This window comes from Herpailurus yagouaroundi, unplaced genomic scaffold, assembly GCF_014898765.1.
Source record: "Herpailurus yagouaroundi ecotype Mexico unplaced genomic scaffold, PumYag 208, whole genome shotgun sequence".
Lineage (NCBI taxonomy): Eukaryota > Metazoa > Chordata > Mammalia > Carnivora > Felidae > Herpailurus > Herpailurus yagouaroundi.
Window position 1 is genome coordinate 9,504,145 of NW_024412439.1, and position 15,417 is coordinate 9,519,561.

The following is a 15,417-nucleotide window of genomic DNA, read 5'->3' on the forward strand; positions in this document are numbered from 1 at the left end:
TGCCGTTGAGAACCCAGCCTGCGGTTTCGCTCTCGTACCTTTGACACTAATCTGCTTCTTTGCACTGGCGCTTCCTAAAATTTTCTCTTTGTCTTTGGTTTCCAGCCCACTCACTCCGAGGTGCTTAGGTGAAGTTTGCGTCTCTGTATCAGGCGTGGAGCTTGGAGCATTTTCGTCTGTGCCTTGATGGCTTTGGTTGGTTTTGGAAAATTCTCAGCCATCGCCCCTTCCAAGACCACTTCTGCCCCGCGGTCCCTTTCCTCCTGCTAGCACCCTTGTGCCACTGAGTCCAACCTTGTCACTGCGCCCCATGCAGCCTTCCAATCCTTCTGTATTTTAATCCCCATCCCCTGCCCCGCACCCCCGTGCTTAGCTCAGATATTTGCTTCTGATAAAGTGTGGAAGAACTAATTGTTTCTTCATCGGTATCTAAATTGCCTTTAAACACACCCGGTGAATTGCTAATTTCCATTACTTTATGTTGCATTTTTCATTTGGGTTTTCTTTTTATGATTTTTTAAAGGCTTTTTATGTTTGTTTTTTTATGGTTTCTTTTTATGGCTTTTCTTTTAATGGTTCCCGATTCTCTGGCAGAATTCTCGATCACGTTTTTTAATCACTGGAACATGCCACTGTCCAAGGTAACAAGACGAGGCGATGCAAACAGACTCACAGGGGTGCAGATGTTATCCTGCATTGTAGGTGTCTCATGTGCCCGTGATTGTACGGAAAGAAGCGCGGAGGCAATGACATTGAGCTGTGTCTAGAGTCCTGGTCTGGGCAGGCGGGTAGGCGAACGGGTCTAGCACGCGTAGCTCATCATGGATCAGGGGCTCAGGTGAAAGCCTGGGACGTTTCCCCTCCTCCCAGCGGGCACGATCCTAGTTCTGTGCTCCTGACCTTGCATGCTGCTCAAGGTTTCACTCTGCTCAGCCTCCTGGTCCTCAGCCACCGATTTTGGGATTTGTAACTACCGTCTGCGTGAGCAGGACTTAATAATTCTGTGTCATCATTCGCTCACGTTCACACTGCCCTTAGGTCTCACAAGTGTTTATTGCCGCGGGTCTACTCGCTTCAGGGTCCAGAGACGGTCACTATATGCTAAGTAGTTCTGTCTCTTCTGATCTGCCCGTCTCCCCTCTTTTAGTTGAAGAAACAGAGTCCGTTCTGTAGAACCTGCCATAGTCTGGATTTTGTTGATTGCATTTGCGTCCAGAGGCTTGATCAGATGTGGATTCAGGACACGCTTAATGCCAGCTCGTCTCTATCTGTGGTGTTGAGATTGACAAGTGAGTCAGCCCGGGGTCTGGGGTTTTGTTCGGCGGACGTGTGTATTGGGAGTGTCCTTGTCTGCCGTTCACCTAAGGGTGTAGCAACCAGTTTGTTTTCGATGATTGTCCTTTTTTACAGAGTTTTGGCCTTTCTTCCCCCAAAGAAGCAGTAATGCTCATTCTAGTGTCTTTATCCTTGTGCCTTCTTTTGTTATTGTACCTCTTGTCCTGTTCTTCTCTAAGAGGGAAGCGCTCTCAGAATAGATGTGCCCACTGGATCGCTTATTTCCTGATGTCCGTTCTGCCCTTTATTTTCTCTCCACTGTGGGGTTTTGGGCGTTCATGTCAGAGGACTGCTTACAGCCGTTCCTTGCCGGCCTCAGCCACGTCTCCTTTCCTTGTGCATTTCTGTTCCAGTTGGTGGAGTCCCTGTTCTACTACATTCTGCTGCACCTGTAAATCTGTTTCCTAAAGCTTCCTTTTAGCTGATTTTGTAGGCAATTTCCATAGGCACATCCTCCCTCTGAAGCCTCTGGATGACGATGCTTTCCTCCTCACATAGGGTTTCGGGTTTGTCGTTTCAAACACGCGTGCGAATTTCTGTGGGTGCAGTGTTTGCAGATGGTGTGGGTGAACTCTCCTTCCGGTGGTGGCCTGATGCCCTCTGCGAGCTGCAGCGGGGGAGTGGCCTGGGTGAGACCCCCGTTCGGTCCTGCTTCTGCTCTGCGCCCTGGCCCTGACATCCTCACTGCCTCATTTCCTGGCTGCCCAGTCCTTGGAACCTTGAAAGAACGTGCGCGCGCATTCCTGTCGGATGGTGGGCGTTCCGGGCAGAGAGAGCTGCGTGTGCAGAAGCCTGGAGGCGTAAAGCAGGGCAGCGTGTCTACAGAACGGCAGGTTTCTTGTGCAGGTGTTTTTGCCTGTCGCTCTGAGGAAGGTGTGTAACAGAAGCTGGTGTGTCGGAGGCCGCACAGACATCCGTCAGGCCTTCACAGTGCTTCAGAATGTTCTCTTGGCTTGTCCAGCTCTCCCTAGGCGCTCTCCCGGGCGCGCCTGCTGTAGTGCATCCCCATTCAGCATCGCCCAAGCTCCGCACGCTCAAAGGGGATTCGTCATCTCCCCCACATATCAGACTGTTCTTCCTGTATGTACATCGGTTGAATGCTGGGGCTGTTAGCTCGCATCTTTGGTGGTCTTTATGTGCAGACCTGTTGAGCGCCATGGAGTCTCCCTCCCCCCAGCTCTCTCGTGACCCACCTCTTCCCTCTCATCTGAGCCCCGGCACTGTGCTGGGACTGGGGCAGTAGTAGTCTCCACTCCCCGCTCCTCACCTTTTGCCCTCCGGTCTCTTTTCCGTGGGGCTACCAGATCGATCCTTTTACAAACATGCTCCTTCCCTTCCGTCGCTCTTCTCCCCTGAACCTCTGATACCTGATCGCCTGTGCGGGCAGAATCTAAGCGGTTGAGTCCGCCCTTCTGAGCTCCCACCGTGCACGTTCCGTGCTCGGCGAGGCCGAGTTGTTCACTGTGCCTTGCCTATATCCTGCCACTAAGTTTCGTGCACTTTCTATTTTATTTTTTTTAAGTCTATTTATTTATTTTGAGAGAGGGGAGAGAGAGCAAGTGGGGGAGGGGCAGAGAGAGGAAGAGAGAGAGTCCCAAGCAGGCTCCTCGCCATCAGCACCGAGCCTGACGCAGGGCTCGGTCTCTCAAACCGTGAGATAATGACCTGGCTGAGCCACCGGGGCGCCCCGCTCCCCCTGTTTTCATGGCAACTTCTTTATCCCTCCTTTTGCCCTTTAACTAGTTTTTAAAAGGACATCAGAGACCGTCTAGTCTGAATTTTGTACCTCGTTTTGCAGTTTCTGACCAGACGGCCTTGACTTTCGGGGCCTGGGGTTGGTTGCGTGTGCGGCTCCAGAGTTTCTGTCCCATTTATAATCGCGTTCATCTTCCTCCTTCTCTTTTCTTACCGCTCTCTTTTTATTGTCTCACGTGTGTGTTTAGTCTGTTGTCTTCCTACCTGGAGGTGCGTGTTTCTTGAAGGCGTAAAAAGTCTCGTGTGCCTATTCACACACTGAATGAGGTCTAATTGGAACTTTGGCGTCAGAGAGACAGGATTTTAACAGCATATTGCCCTCCTGCCATGTGCCCCGCGGAAGATGAAAGTAACACAGCATCGCTTCCGTTATCATTTCTACAGGAGCCCGGAATTGGAGCTCATTTCCAGAGAGTTCAAAGTCAGCTCTTCAGGCACTTAAATTGAATGATGTTTCCACATAAACATTTTTTTTTACTCCCCCTCTCTGGCAAGCACAGGGTACTGATGATTATTTAACCTTGTTTTTAGATGACGTACTCATATTTGTGAGACTGAGTCATTTTGTGATCCTGAGTCCTCAGAAGAGCACCCACCGCATGGGAGACACATATGTGGGAATTATTTCTGAGTTAAATGTCGCTGTTAGGATCTGTTACCACGCCATACGTGGTATGGGATGTTAAACTGAATTTCCGTATTTTAACTTTCTTGCATTTATTTGCTTTGTTTTCTTTGTGGTCGGTCTATAACTTACCTCTTATAAAAGTGAAGTGTAGAATCCGTAGCTTCATGATAGACTCCGATCTAATTTTTGAATGGAAAAGTGGGGTCTGTATAAAAATTCATCGAGGGGCGCCCGGCTGGCTCAGTCGGAAGAGTGTCCGTGACTTTTGATTTGATCTCGGCGTCATGAGTTCAAGTGCCAGGATGGGTGTAGAGATTACTTAAATAAATAAACATTTCTAAAATAATCATTGAGATGTATAGTTAGGATTTGTTAACCTGTCTGTATACAGGAGCCAGCCAGGCTTGTCTGGGACCTGAGCTGCCCGGACAAGAGAGCCGACAGTCAGAAGACCTGAGTGTCCAGCGAGGGAGGGGGCAGGCGCCTTCTCTGGCCTCAGGCAGACAGGGGCGATGTCCCTCTGGCCAGCTCAGAAGTAGGGCGAACAGCTCCTAGCCGTGAACTTGGGGCAGAGCCTTTTGCCTCTGCCTCCTCTCTGCCCACACCTGCACCTCCTGTTGTGACTTTAGGAAAGCTGTGGGGGGCACAGCCTGAGATGAGGTTCTGACCTGACCACTGCCCTCCTTCCAGCAGGCTCCCATCCCCGCGTTAGCACCGGTCACTGCAGTGTGCGCCTAGAGCCGTCTCGAGGGTGCCTTCTGACGGCAGCTGCCAAGGTTTCCGCCTTCACAGACACAGCTGTGGCTGAGAAACCCTTTAGGGTCCCCGGGGAGCGGGCCACGCAGCTGAACGCTGTCAGCCCCGGCCTTTGTAGTGTCCTCTTGCCTGTGGACTCGGTCCCCCAGATCACCTTCATTAAAAGGCCTGCGGGGCGCTTGGGTGGCTCAGTCGGTTAAACATCTGACTTTTGGCTCAGGTCGTGAACTCGTGGTTTGCAGGTTCAAGCCCCGCGTCGGGCCCTGTGCTGACGGCTCGGAGCCTGGAGCCTGCTTCGGGTTCTGTGTCTCCCTCTCTCTCTGTCCCTCCCCCGCTCCTGCTCTGTCCGTCTTTCTCTCTCTCAAAACTAAATAAACATCAAAAATACTAAAAAACAAAAAAGGCCTGTATCACAGTGCCACGGACTGCCACTTCCAGATGCCTCGGTCCTTGGAGGACTGGGGCCCCCGGCAGCAGCCTGGCGGTTCTGTTCTTCCCTGACCCCCACGTTCAGTTTTGTACACTCTTCTCAGAAATCATTCTTAGCGAATTAAGAAAACCCCCAAATCAAAAGCGTTCCTAGTATCGGTTCTAATAATGGTGACTGTGCTGGCCAAGAAGGGTTCATGTCTTCTAGACTACTGGCTCTTAAAAATTGTTGAGGACCCACGGGGCGCCTGGCTGGCGCAGGGGGTGAAGCATGTGACTCTTGATCTTGGGGTCATAAGTTCGAGCCCCATGCTGGGTGTAGAGATGATTTAAAAACAAAGCCTTTGAAAAAAAAATTGAGGGGGCGCCTGGGTGGCTCAGTCAGTTAAGCGTCGGACTTCGGCTCAGGTCATGATCTCACGGTTCGTGGGTTCGAGCCCCGTGTCGGGCTCTGTGCTGATGGCTTGGAGCCTGGACCCTGCTTCATATCTTCTGTCCCCCTCTGTCTCTGCCCCTCCCCTGCTTGCACACTGTCTCATAAATAAATAAAAACATTAAGAAAAATAAAATAAATTGAGGACGCTTTTGTGTCCTTCAGTGTTTGTGTGGTTTATATTTATCGGTACTTACTGTATTTGAAATTAAAACAAATTTTAAAAATATGTATCAATTCACTTAAAAATAGTAAGCCATGTATTTGTTTAAATAAATTCATTTAAAGTAAGTGTACAACAGGCAGGCCTGGGGGGCTCAGTCGGGTGAGCGTCCGACTTCAGCTCAGGTCATGATCTCACGGCTTGTGAGTTCGAGCCCCGCGTCGGGCTCTGTGCTGACAGCTCGGAGCCCGGAGCCTGCTTCGGATTCTGTGTCTCCCTGTCTCTACCCCTCCCCAACTCATGCTCTCTCTCTCAAAAATGGATAAACATTAAAAAAAAAAAAATAAGTGTACAACAAGTTAACATAAATAATCTTTCACAAAACAAACGCTGTTTTCCACAGCAAAATACTTAGAGAAGTTTTATGTTTTTGCAAACCTCTTTAACAACCACGTTTTCAGGTAATTGTGGGTATTCTTCTTTGATTCTACACCCAAACTTAACACATGGCATTTCCTAAATGATTAGCTGCAGTGTGGAATCTGGAACTAGATTACCGACCTTTTCGTACCGTGCACACTCGGAAAAGAATAGCCCCGAAAACATGAATCACGGGCTGCTTGAGCCTTTCGCTGGTAGCCCTGTGAGGTTGGGAAGCATATGTTGTTATGGCCATTTTACAGATGAAGGAATTGAGTCCAGAAGAGTGCCCCTTAATAAATGATCTGTGGGAGAACTGCCTGTGGCTTGGAATCGTATATCCTCGGCTAGATTTAATTAGGAGAAGGGATTAATTACTCTAGGGATGAAGGCTCCCATTCAGATTACTGTATGGTCTCTGGCTGTGTGATATATTCAGGGATTGTTTGTTTGTTTGTTTTTTTAACGCTGTATTTTATTTTTCTTCTAGACTTATTCTGGACTCTTCTGTGTAGTCATAAACCCTTACAAGAATCTTCCAATCTACTCTGAGAATATCATTGAAATGTACAGAGGGAAGAAACGCCACGAGATGCCTCCACACATCTACGCTATCTCTGAATCTGCTTATAGATGCATGCTTCAAGGTAACTGGGAGGGTTAGAGTACTAAATACTCAGTTTCTTAAATGTGAGTTAGTGGTTTTGTTTGTGTCTCAAAGGGCTTTAAGCTTAAACAATCTTGAAACGTAGTTGTTTATTGTGGAGGAATTACGAAGTCTTTTTTTTTTTCTAATGTGTTTATTTTGAGAGAGAGCACGGGGAGGGGCAGAGAGAGAGGGAGAGACAGAATCCCAAGCGGGCTCCACACTGTCAGTGCAGAGCCTGATGTGGGGCTCGATCCCACAAACTAAGATCATGACCCGAGCTATAGTTAAGAGTCAGATGCTCAACCGACTGAGTCACCAGGCACCCGTAAAATTTTTTTTAATTAATTGATTTATTTTGAGAGAGAGTGAGAGAGAAAGAGCATGAACGGAGGAGAGGGGCAGAGAGAGTCCCAAGCAGGCTCTGCAGTGTCAGCACAGAGCCTGACGCGGGTCTCAGTCTCGTGAACTGTGAGAACATGACCTGAGCTGAGAAATCAAGAGTAGGATGCTTAACCGACTGAACCACCCAGGCGCCCCTGAATTAGGAATTTTTAAGATGGCAATGGGCAGTGTGGCCATTTTCTAGAAGAAGTAGGTAAGTATGACTGTTGCTTCATAATTACTTCACATTAATACGTTTTTATATACGTTTGCTGTCCATCACAAACCGGGATAACCAGAACTCTCTTGGACTGGGTTTTAGCACCCACAGGAAGAGCCACGGGAGGGATGATGGAAAAGGTAGAGGCTTCATTGGGGAGCAAAAGGTCATAAAATATTTCTGTCATAAATACGTAGAAGAGGGGACAACAGAAGTTAGAAAGCACTGGGCCGGTTGGTGGATCGCAGTGGCTTCCTTTTGGGCTTAGGATGAAGTATAAATTTGAAGAGTCATCCCTTTGAATCCTGGCTTTAGACACAACGGTGTACGGAGGGACATTTTCCTTGAAAACCAGAACGTGGCCATTTTGAACGCATCTCCCTCTTATTGCTCAAAAAGACAGCATTGAACACGGGACCTCCTAGTGCTCTGTGAGCTCTCCTGTAATAACGCTCCCTCTCGTTTCATCTTTTACAAAATAAACTCGGCAAAGTACGATAAACTCTATCGGCTCTTATAAAATAGTTCTGTGGGGCGCCTGGGTGGCTCAGTCAGTTGAGTGTCCAGCTTCGGCCCAGGTCACGATCTCACAGTTCGTGGGTTCGAGCCCCGCGTCGGGCTCTGTGCTCACAGCTCGGAGCCTGGAGCCTGCTTCGGATTCCGGTGTCTCCCTCTCTCTCTACCCCATCCCCACTCATGCTCTGTCTCTCTCTGTCTTAAAAATAAATAAAACATTAAAAAAAAAAAAAAAAAAAAGTAGTTCCGTGATCTTCAGGAACTGGGATGTGATCTGTCCACCTGTCACTGCGTTGCAGGCCTTGGGGGCTGGGTCTGAAGGGTAGCAGGAAGGCGTTCGTCGAGTATAGCGCCCAGCCCCTGCTTTCACGTTTCTTTGGGACGCTTATGTACCAGGTCCCTGGAGGCAAACAGGAAGGACTTCAAAGCTAGAAGAGTGACTCTCCAGAATCCGTTTAGGCCGAGAAAAGAGGAGATTTAACATGAGTTCTTAGTTTCAGAGCCAGAGAATACTAAGAAAATGGCTACCGCTGGGGGGGCTTGCAGACCGCGGAGAGAGAATGGCCAGCTTCTTTGGTTTTGGTTCTGTGTCTCTGCGAAGAAGAATCTTTATATGCAGAAAAGCGTTTGTATGAATGAGCACGCTCTGCCTCATGTGGGAGAAGCCATTGGAGACAGGACACTCCTTCTCCAGTTGAACCCGTATTTCCACACCCAGACAAGTACGTTCTCACAGTTGACGTGGCTGACCCTCTGGTCTCTGAAGTATCATCTAGAAAAGGGGGATTTCCGGAGGGCAGTTCCAACTCTGAAAAAGGGGCAGAGGCTTCAGACCTCTGAGCTTCACGTACCTGCCAGGGAGGGTTCTAGAATCTATTGTTGACAGTCTAGGAATAACGTGACAATACACGCCACATACCTTTCGCTTAGCGGGAAGGAAAAGCACAGTGGACGGTGTTAACGACCATCAGGACCGCCACACGGCGTTCCAGAGTGTCACAAACGTGACGTCCCCGGGGCTGTTCGTGGCAAAGGTGCCCATGGGGTGCTGGTGACTAGCTGAGGTTGTCCGGGTTTGTCAGGGTGTGCACTAAAGGCCATTTAAAAATGTTGCAACATTCTTCTCCGCATGCAGGACGCATGCCCGTGAAATTTGTAGATGACGTGAAACTTGGCGGGGAAAATAAATACATTTGACGAAAAGAGAGAGTTTTTGAAATTATCTTGACAGGTCGATTGGAAAAATTGAATCGAACGAAATAGTTACCAGTGACTAAATGCGAATCATGTCCCACGACCGGGTTGCCAGACCAGCCCTGTGCGGACAGAACAAGGAAGAGGTGGCTTACCAGCATATCGTGTCGTTGCCGCTATCCTCGTTAGTGCTGGAGTGAACATTTGTTGACTATTCCTGTGTGCCGGGCACTGGCCCGATGTCTCCTGTGCATGACATGATCTACCACAACCATCCTGTCAAGTAAACAGAGTTGCTGTCCCTGTTTTACTGGGGCACCAAACAGTTAAAAACTCGACCCAAGAAAATGTCGGTCGTAAGGGGTTATGCACTAGGATTCAAAGCCAAGGCAGTGTGACACATTCGCATCCACGGTCATGAAACTCCACGTGAAAAGCAGAAAGAGTTAGTTGATAGTTTTGGCTACATGACAACTGAAAGTTGTTCAAAAACAAAACAAAACAAAACAAAACAGCTGTCAGCAACCCTATCCCATTCCGTTCTGTAGGTACGGGCTACACGCTGATGTACCGCCCAGCTCCACGGGGCTGGGCTTGCGCTCGCGCTCGGGTAGTCGAGTAATAGCTTACGCTGCCTACCAGTCCTGGTCCGTGTAGGTTTTCAGTTACCACTGTGAGCAAAACCTCCAAATGCCACGGGGGCCCGTGAAGAGATTGGTAATCATAATTACTGGTCAGAGTTTGTGTCTTTAATGCAAAGAACCAGAGGAGAGCTTACCTTCCTTCCTAAGTTCGGATTCTAGGGGACACTGTACCAATAAAATGCAGAGTGGGTCTGGCACAGAGTAGTTGCTCAAGAAACACTGGCTGAATGAATGAATGAATGAATGGCAGAGTTCTTGGACATAAACTTGATTTCAAAAATCTCAGCTTCCCGGTCTTGTCAGATTTGTATCTAAGTAAAACACAGACCGCAACGTAAGTAAGTGCTTCATGCTTTCTAGTGTTAAAGGGAACTTAAAATTTAAACGTTTCCAATCGCACGCTGTTGATGTAAGAGATATTTTTTTAAATTCACGCATTGACATATTTTGCAACATTGTAAAACTCGCTTCTTCTGGAAGGTATTTTTGGTAGATTCTTTGGGATTTTTCTGTGTAGACCAGCATGTCTTCTGCAGATAGAGACATTGCTGTGTCTTCCTTCATATCTTAGGCTTTGGGTTTATTTTCTTGCCTTGTAGTAATGTTCAGTAGGTGTGGCGACAACAGACATCCTTGCCGTGTTCCTGGTCTCGGGCACACCTTTCACCTTTTCACCATGAAGGATGGTGTTCACTGCACACGTTTTTTGTTCATGAAATTCTTTTGTATTCCTACTTTGCTCGTTTTTTTTTTTTTCTTCTTTTAACATGAGTGAATGTTGAGTTTTGTCAAATGCATTTTCTACATCTATTCAGATATTCTTTGGTCTGTAGATAAGGTGAGTTAGATCGTTGGCCTTTGGATGCTGAATAACCCTGCGTGGCCAGGACGAAGGTCACCTGCTTCTCATTTGTGTACCCCCTTTGTCTGTGTCGTCGGATTTGATCTGCTCACGTGTTGTTGAGAATTTCTGTGCCCTTGCTGATGACAGAGATTTGTGTGTCATTTTCTTGTATTGGAACGTCTCTGTAGCTGTAGTGTCAGAGTCGGGCTTGTCTCTGAGAGTGGATTGGGAGGGAGAGGTTTCTTCCTCTTGATTTTTCTGAAAAGTTTGGTATGGTTTTTTTTCCCCTTAAATGTTGTGTGGAATTCACTAGTGAAATACGTTTTCTTTGCAGGAAGGCTTTCAATTACACATTCAACTTATTTTTACCGGAGGTGTAATTGACATGTAACGTTATATTAGTTCCACAAAATCAAGTTCTTTAACAGATATGGGGCCAATCAGGTTATTCGTTCTTCTGAAATGAGCTTTAGTGGTTTACGTCTTTTTAAAAAGTTGCCTTTTTTATCTTAGTTCTTGGACTGTGTCTGTGGGATCGATCCTAGGTAGCTGTTCTCTGTCTTATCCTAGACTTTGGCAATTTGTGTCTTTTTCCCGATCAGTTTGGCTGGAAGTTTATCAATTATATGATTTTTTTCAAATAACCAGAATTTGGTTACATTTTCTTCTTTTTCCTGTTCCCCATTTCATTGATTTCTGTTCTTTCCCATTTCCGTTCTTCTTTCTAATTTGAATTTGATTTGCTCTCGTCTAGTTTTTTAAGGTAGGAGCTGAGGTCATTGATCAGAAACCACTTCTGCTGTTGCGTTATGATTTAACTCGGTATGGATTCACCGAGTACCTCCGTGTGTGATTCTTGGGAGGTGCTTTGGGAAACACTGAGCTAGGAAAGGCCTCCATAGTCTTTAGGAGGCTGGTTGCATTTTTGAAAGCGAAATGGTTTCCCTCAAATATCAGTTCAGGCTCTGGTTACATTTACAGGTTTTTAGAGATCGAGGTCGTCGTACGTTGTTATAGTTGTTTAGTCGGCAGGGTGAGGAGGATTCAGTGAGGCAGAAGGGAGGTGTGGTCGGATCACGGCTGGCTAGCATCTTAGAGGTGATCAAGCCCAACCCCTTACTGCACCGATGGGGAAACTGAGGCTCAGAGCCAGCACAAGACGAGACAGACGAACATCGAGGACAGAGAAGTCTGGCGAGCAGAGCTGGCTCGGTTCGGCTCGGGCTGCGGCGGTGAGAAGCACAGGACATGAAGTACGGGGCAGATTGGAACAGTAGGTGGTGGTTGTGAGGGTCTCCGCTTTCGAACAACGATAGCAAGTGTGTACAGATGCCCGAAGAGAGCCGTCCTGAATTAATTCGGAGGCAGTTGAGTTTTGGTTAGTTTTTGTATGTGTGCACCGGTTCAGAAAAGCCGTAAGAAACTTGGTGTGGTGGGGTTCTCTGGAAGTTGCTCAGACCTGGAGAATTTAGGGCTCTGGGGGTTCCTATTTACAGTGAATAAATACGGATTTGTTAAAATCCTAGCCGCATGGGTGAAGAATGCGGGAAGAGCAGGGCATCAGTGGCGCATTTGTAGATGCGGAGTCAGTTCGCGGCAGAGTGAGAACCAGGGCACAAGCTTGCAGAGCCCAGGGCGGCACCCAGCACTGACTTTGAGCCACCAAAGGTGCTGGTGTAGGGAAGCGAGCCGGATCTCACGCAGCACCGCCTCGTGGGCAGGCATTGGCGGTATTGTGTGTCTAACTCCAGAATATGGTTGAAAGGAGGATGCATCGAGGAACCAGAGGGGCCCCAACTGAGCTGAGCACGGAAGGACACGTGGGGACACACGGTGGCCGTGGGCCTGGGGGAGCGCGTGGAAGGAAGGGCATGTCATGACCCCTGCGAGAGCAGACCAGTAAAGGAGGCAGGGGTCAGCCTCGTCCTGTGAATGTGGCCTGCGCAGCCGGAGGGAGGGATAGGGTGGTGGTCAGGGGCCGTTCCCAGTTCAATGAGACTTGAGGCACTGGGCAGTAACACGCTCTTTGTAGAACTCCGTTTATACACACAGAGTGTACGAATGGGTTAGTTTATTTTAATGATACTGTGACATTTATTTCTCTTTGACAAAAGCTACTTATGCTGGCGGGGGGTGCCTGGGGGGGCTTGTGGGTTAAGCAGCTGACTCTTGATGTTAGCTCAGGTCTTGGTCTCAGGGTCGTGAGTTCAAGCCCTGCGCTGGGTGTGAAGCCTACTTAAAAAAAAAAAAAATGCTGTCCGTGCTTGAACTACTGTGAGACCCTTATTGGGTCCTGATGTAGCCACCCAAGGGCGAGCAGCCTCTGCATAGGAGTGACGAAAGATCCACCTGGGCCGGTCCCTGCGAGTGCGGGCCCGGGTCGTCACCCCTCAGCGGCTGTGGGACCTGGGTGGATTACCTGACCCCCTCCAGGAGCATTTTCTCATCTGCAAAAATGGATATCCACGTGCATAAATGATTAGAAATCATACATCCCACACTGGGGGGCCGGGAGGGGGCCTGTCCGTGGGTTCTCTGTGGGTTCGCATGTCACCTTTTCATTCGAAAAGATTTAAGTCGTTCGCCACTTTAACGTCATGTGCGATTCTGCTTCTGCTGTACGTTGTTTTATTATTTTTGGTGCCTATACCATCGGGACCTGAGACGCTGGTTACGCTTCATTTAGATGTCTGTCCACCTTCAGCCTTCCCCGCTCAGGGTTTGATTTTTTTCTCTCTCCCCTTTTCTAATAACGGTTCCTCCCTAGTTGTGAGTGTTCTCGAAGCCTTTCTGAAACCTCACCCTGCCATCGGAGTCACCGGGGCAACTTGCTGAAGCAGGGAACTTCGATCCCAACCCCGTGAAAATGATTCCATGAGGGAGGGGCCCTGGGGGACACGTTTTTTATAAGGTTCCCCAGGTGAAGCCGTTATGCACACGGCTTGAGCGTCAAGGTTGATCAGGCACGTAAAGCCTCCGAAGCCCGGCTGTTATTCGCTGCCCCCCCCTCCCCCCGAAGATCTGGCCTTGTAAGGCAAAGCAAGGGTGACTGGATTTAGGGCCCTGTAAGGGTTGGGGAAGCAGCGGGGCGGGAGTGGAGTGACTAACACTCTGTGGGCCGTTACTGCAACGTTATTGTATCAAGTGTTTAAAACACCAGGCAAATGGTCACTTTCTTTTTTTTGTTTGTTTTGTTTTGTTTTCTAGATCGTGAGGACCAGTCAATTCTTTGCACGTAAGTAAATTTCAAACGTTCGGACTTGTTTTCGATTCTCTTGGAAACTAAAGCAATTGGGGGAGGGGGTGTGGGGGGGTGCAGAGTAGTAATTTTAAGAATTTGACGTAAACCTTGGCACTTACCATTTTAAGACTAAGATGATGTGAGTTGTTGAAATTGGGGGTTCACTGTTTGGCCGTCAGACCAGGCCTTTCCCACGTTTCTCAGCGTTGACCTGTGACACTTCGGGCTTGAGTTCATATGTGCGCCTGTTGGGCTACTGGACACTTCACCCGGTGAACATTACCGACGGTCGTGGGCCTTGTGTGCTGAGTGCTAGAGAGTCGGAATTGGACGAGGCCGTATCCACAGCAGGACACCGTTAGATCTGCTTAGAAAAGGACTGTTAGGAAGACCGGACTGGCTGCGGTGTGGATGGCAGGTGGACTGGAAGACCGGCGGGGAGGCTGTTGGGAGTTGCAGGCGAGAGGCAGTGACCTCAGGCAGAGGTGTGACCGCATCCGGAGCCGAGCAAGGAGACCCGCTCAGCGAGGAGGGGGAGTTAGTGAAAGGGTCCTCACAGCCTCAGTGGGTGGGGTCATTTGCTGTGCCGTGCGCCTGAATGTGGAGCTCAGGAGAGGGCTGCTCCAGGCGCCGAGACCTGACCCATCCGCGCAGCCCTGTAAAAGGAAGGAGGGGAGCGATGGCCGGGTGTGGAGCCTCGAGGAAAAGTACGTTCAGGGGTCGGGCAGAGGTCAGCGAGGCTGAGGGGGCAGAGTGAGCCCCACGGAGACAGGTGCATCGGGTGTGACCAGGGCCAAGAGGGAGGCCAGGCCAGGTGCACTTGAATGACAGGGAAGTGGAAGAGTTAAAACCGAAAGCCTCCGGTGTAGGCCTGCTCTCCGAAACAGAGTGAAGGCTGGTGGGCAGGTCGGCGGTGGAGAGTTCTCTGTGCGAGAGAGTAAATGCTGATGAGAGACCCGGGGGGCTGGAAATCCAGGAGGTTCTCCTCGGACGGCTTCTCTTCTATGAAGCGGCAAGTCCGGGATCTGATGCGGGGACAGCGGTCGGAGCAGCTGACACGGGTCTGTGGGTCGCATACGTTTTCTTCCAGCGGGGCTTACTTAGCCTTTGGGTTCTACAAGTTAGCTTTTCCTGAACAGCAAACCACCCTGAAACTTGACTGCTTAAAATACCCTTCCCAGCAACTGCGTCGGGCTCCTCCGGGTGGGTCTGGGTCAGGCCGAGCAGCCCAGCTGGGCTGGCCTTGCACCTGTGCAGATGGGGGGGGTGGGGGGGCTTGTGGCCGAGTGCTCTGCTCTCACCTCTGCATCCTCATTCTCCAGTGGGCCGACCCGGGCTTTTCACGGGGCGGCAAGGTTCCGGGAGTAGCAGGTGGGTGCATTGTTCAAGTGCCTGCTTGCATCCTGTCTGCTGCCTTCCCACTCCCATGTGAGACACGCGGCCCAGGCCAGAGTCAGGGTGGGAGACGACAGGGAGCAGAGAGAACGAGGCGCGAGACAGTCGGGGCCCTTGTTGTGGACCATCTACCAGCAGAGCGCCGGACTGGAACCAGGTCCAGTCCGTCAAAAGGGGAGCGATGGCCGGTTCGGCCAGTGGGGACCAGTGGAGTCAGAGAATCGAGAATATTGGCAGGAGAAGCTGCCGCCGTGGACGGTGGGAGGGCGGCACAGGGGAGGGGGTGGCTGGGAGGAAGCAGAGCGGTCGGGCGGGAGCGCTGGGGTCCGGAGAGATCAAAGATTAATGTTGTGGATACTGGTGTGTGCACAGGAAGGGGGGCCGGTGGTGTGGCCACAGGTGTGAGTAGCTGGG

The 15,417-nt window shown here is 49.7% G+C and overlaps 1 protein-coding gene across 6 annotated transcripts in view; it reads left to right on the forward strand.

Moving 5' to 3' along the window:
- The window catches only part of MYH10 (myosin heavy chain 10), a 125,291-nt gene that overhangs the window by 10,852 nt on the left and 99,022 nt on the right, over window positions 1-15,417 (forward strand). For all 6 annotated transcript variants that reach the window (XM_040453226.1, XM_040453227.1, XM_040453228.1 and 3 more), the window contains exons 2-3: window positions 6,410-6,566; window positions 13,575-13,602. In XM_040453226.1, coding sequence (XP_040309160.1) covers window positions 6,410-6,566; window positions 13,575-13,602 — 185 coding nt within the window. The remainder of the gene's footprint in view (window positions 1-6,409; window positions 6,567-13,574; window positions 13,603-15,417) is intronic.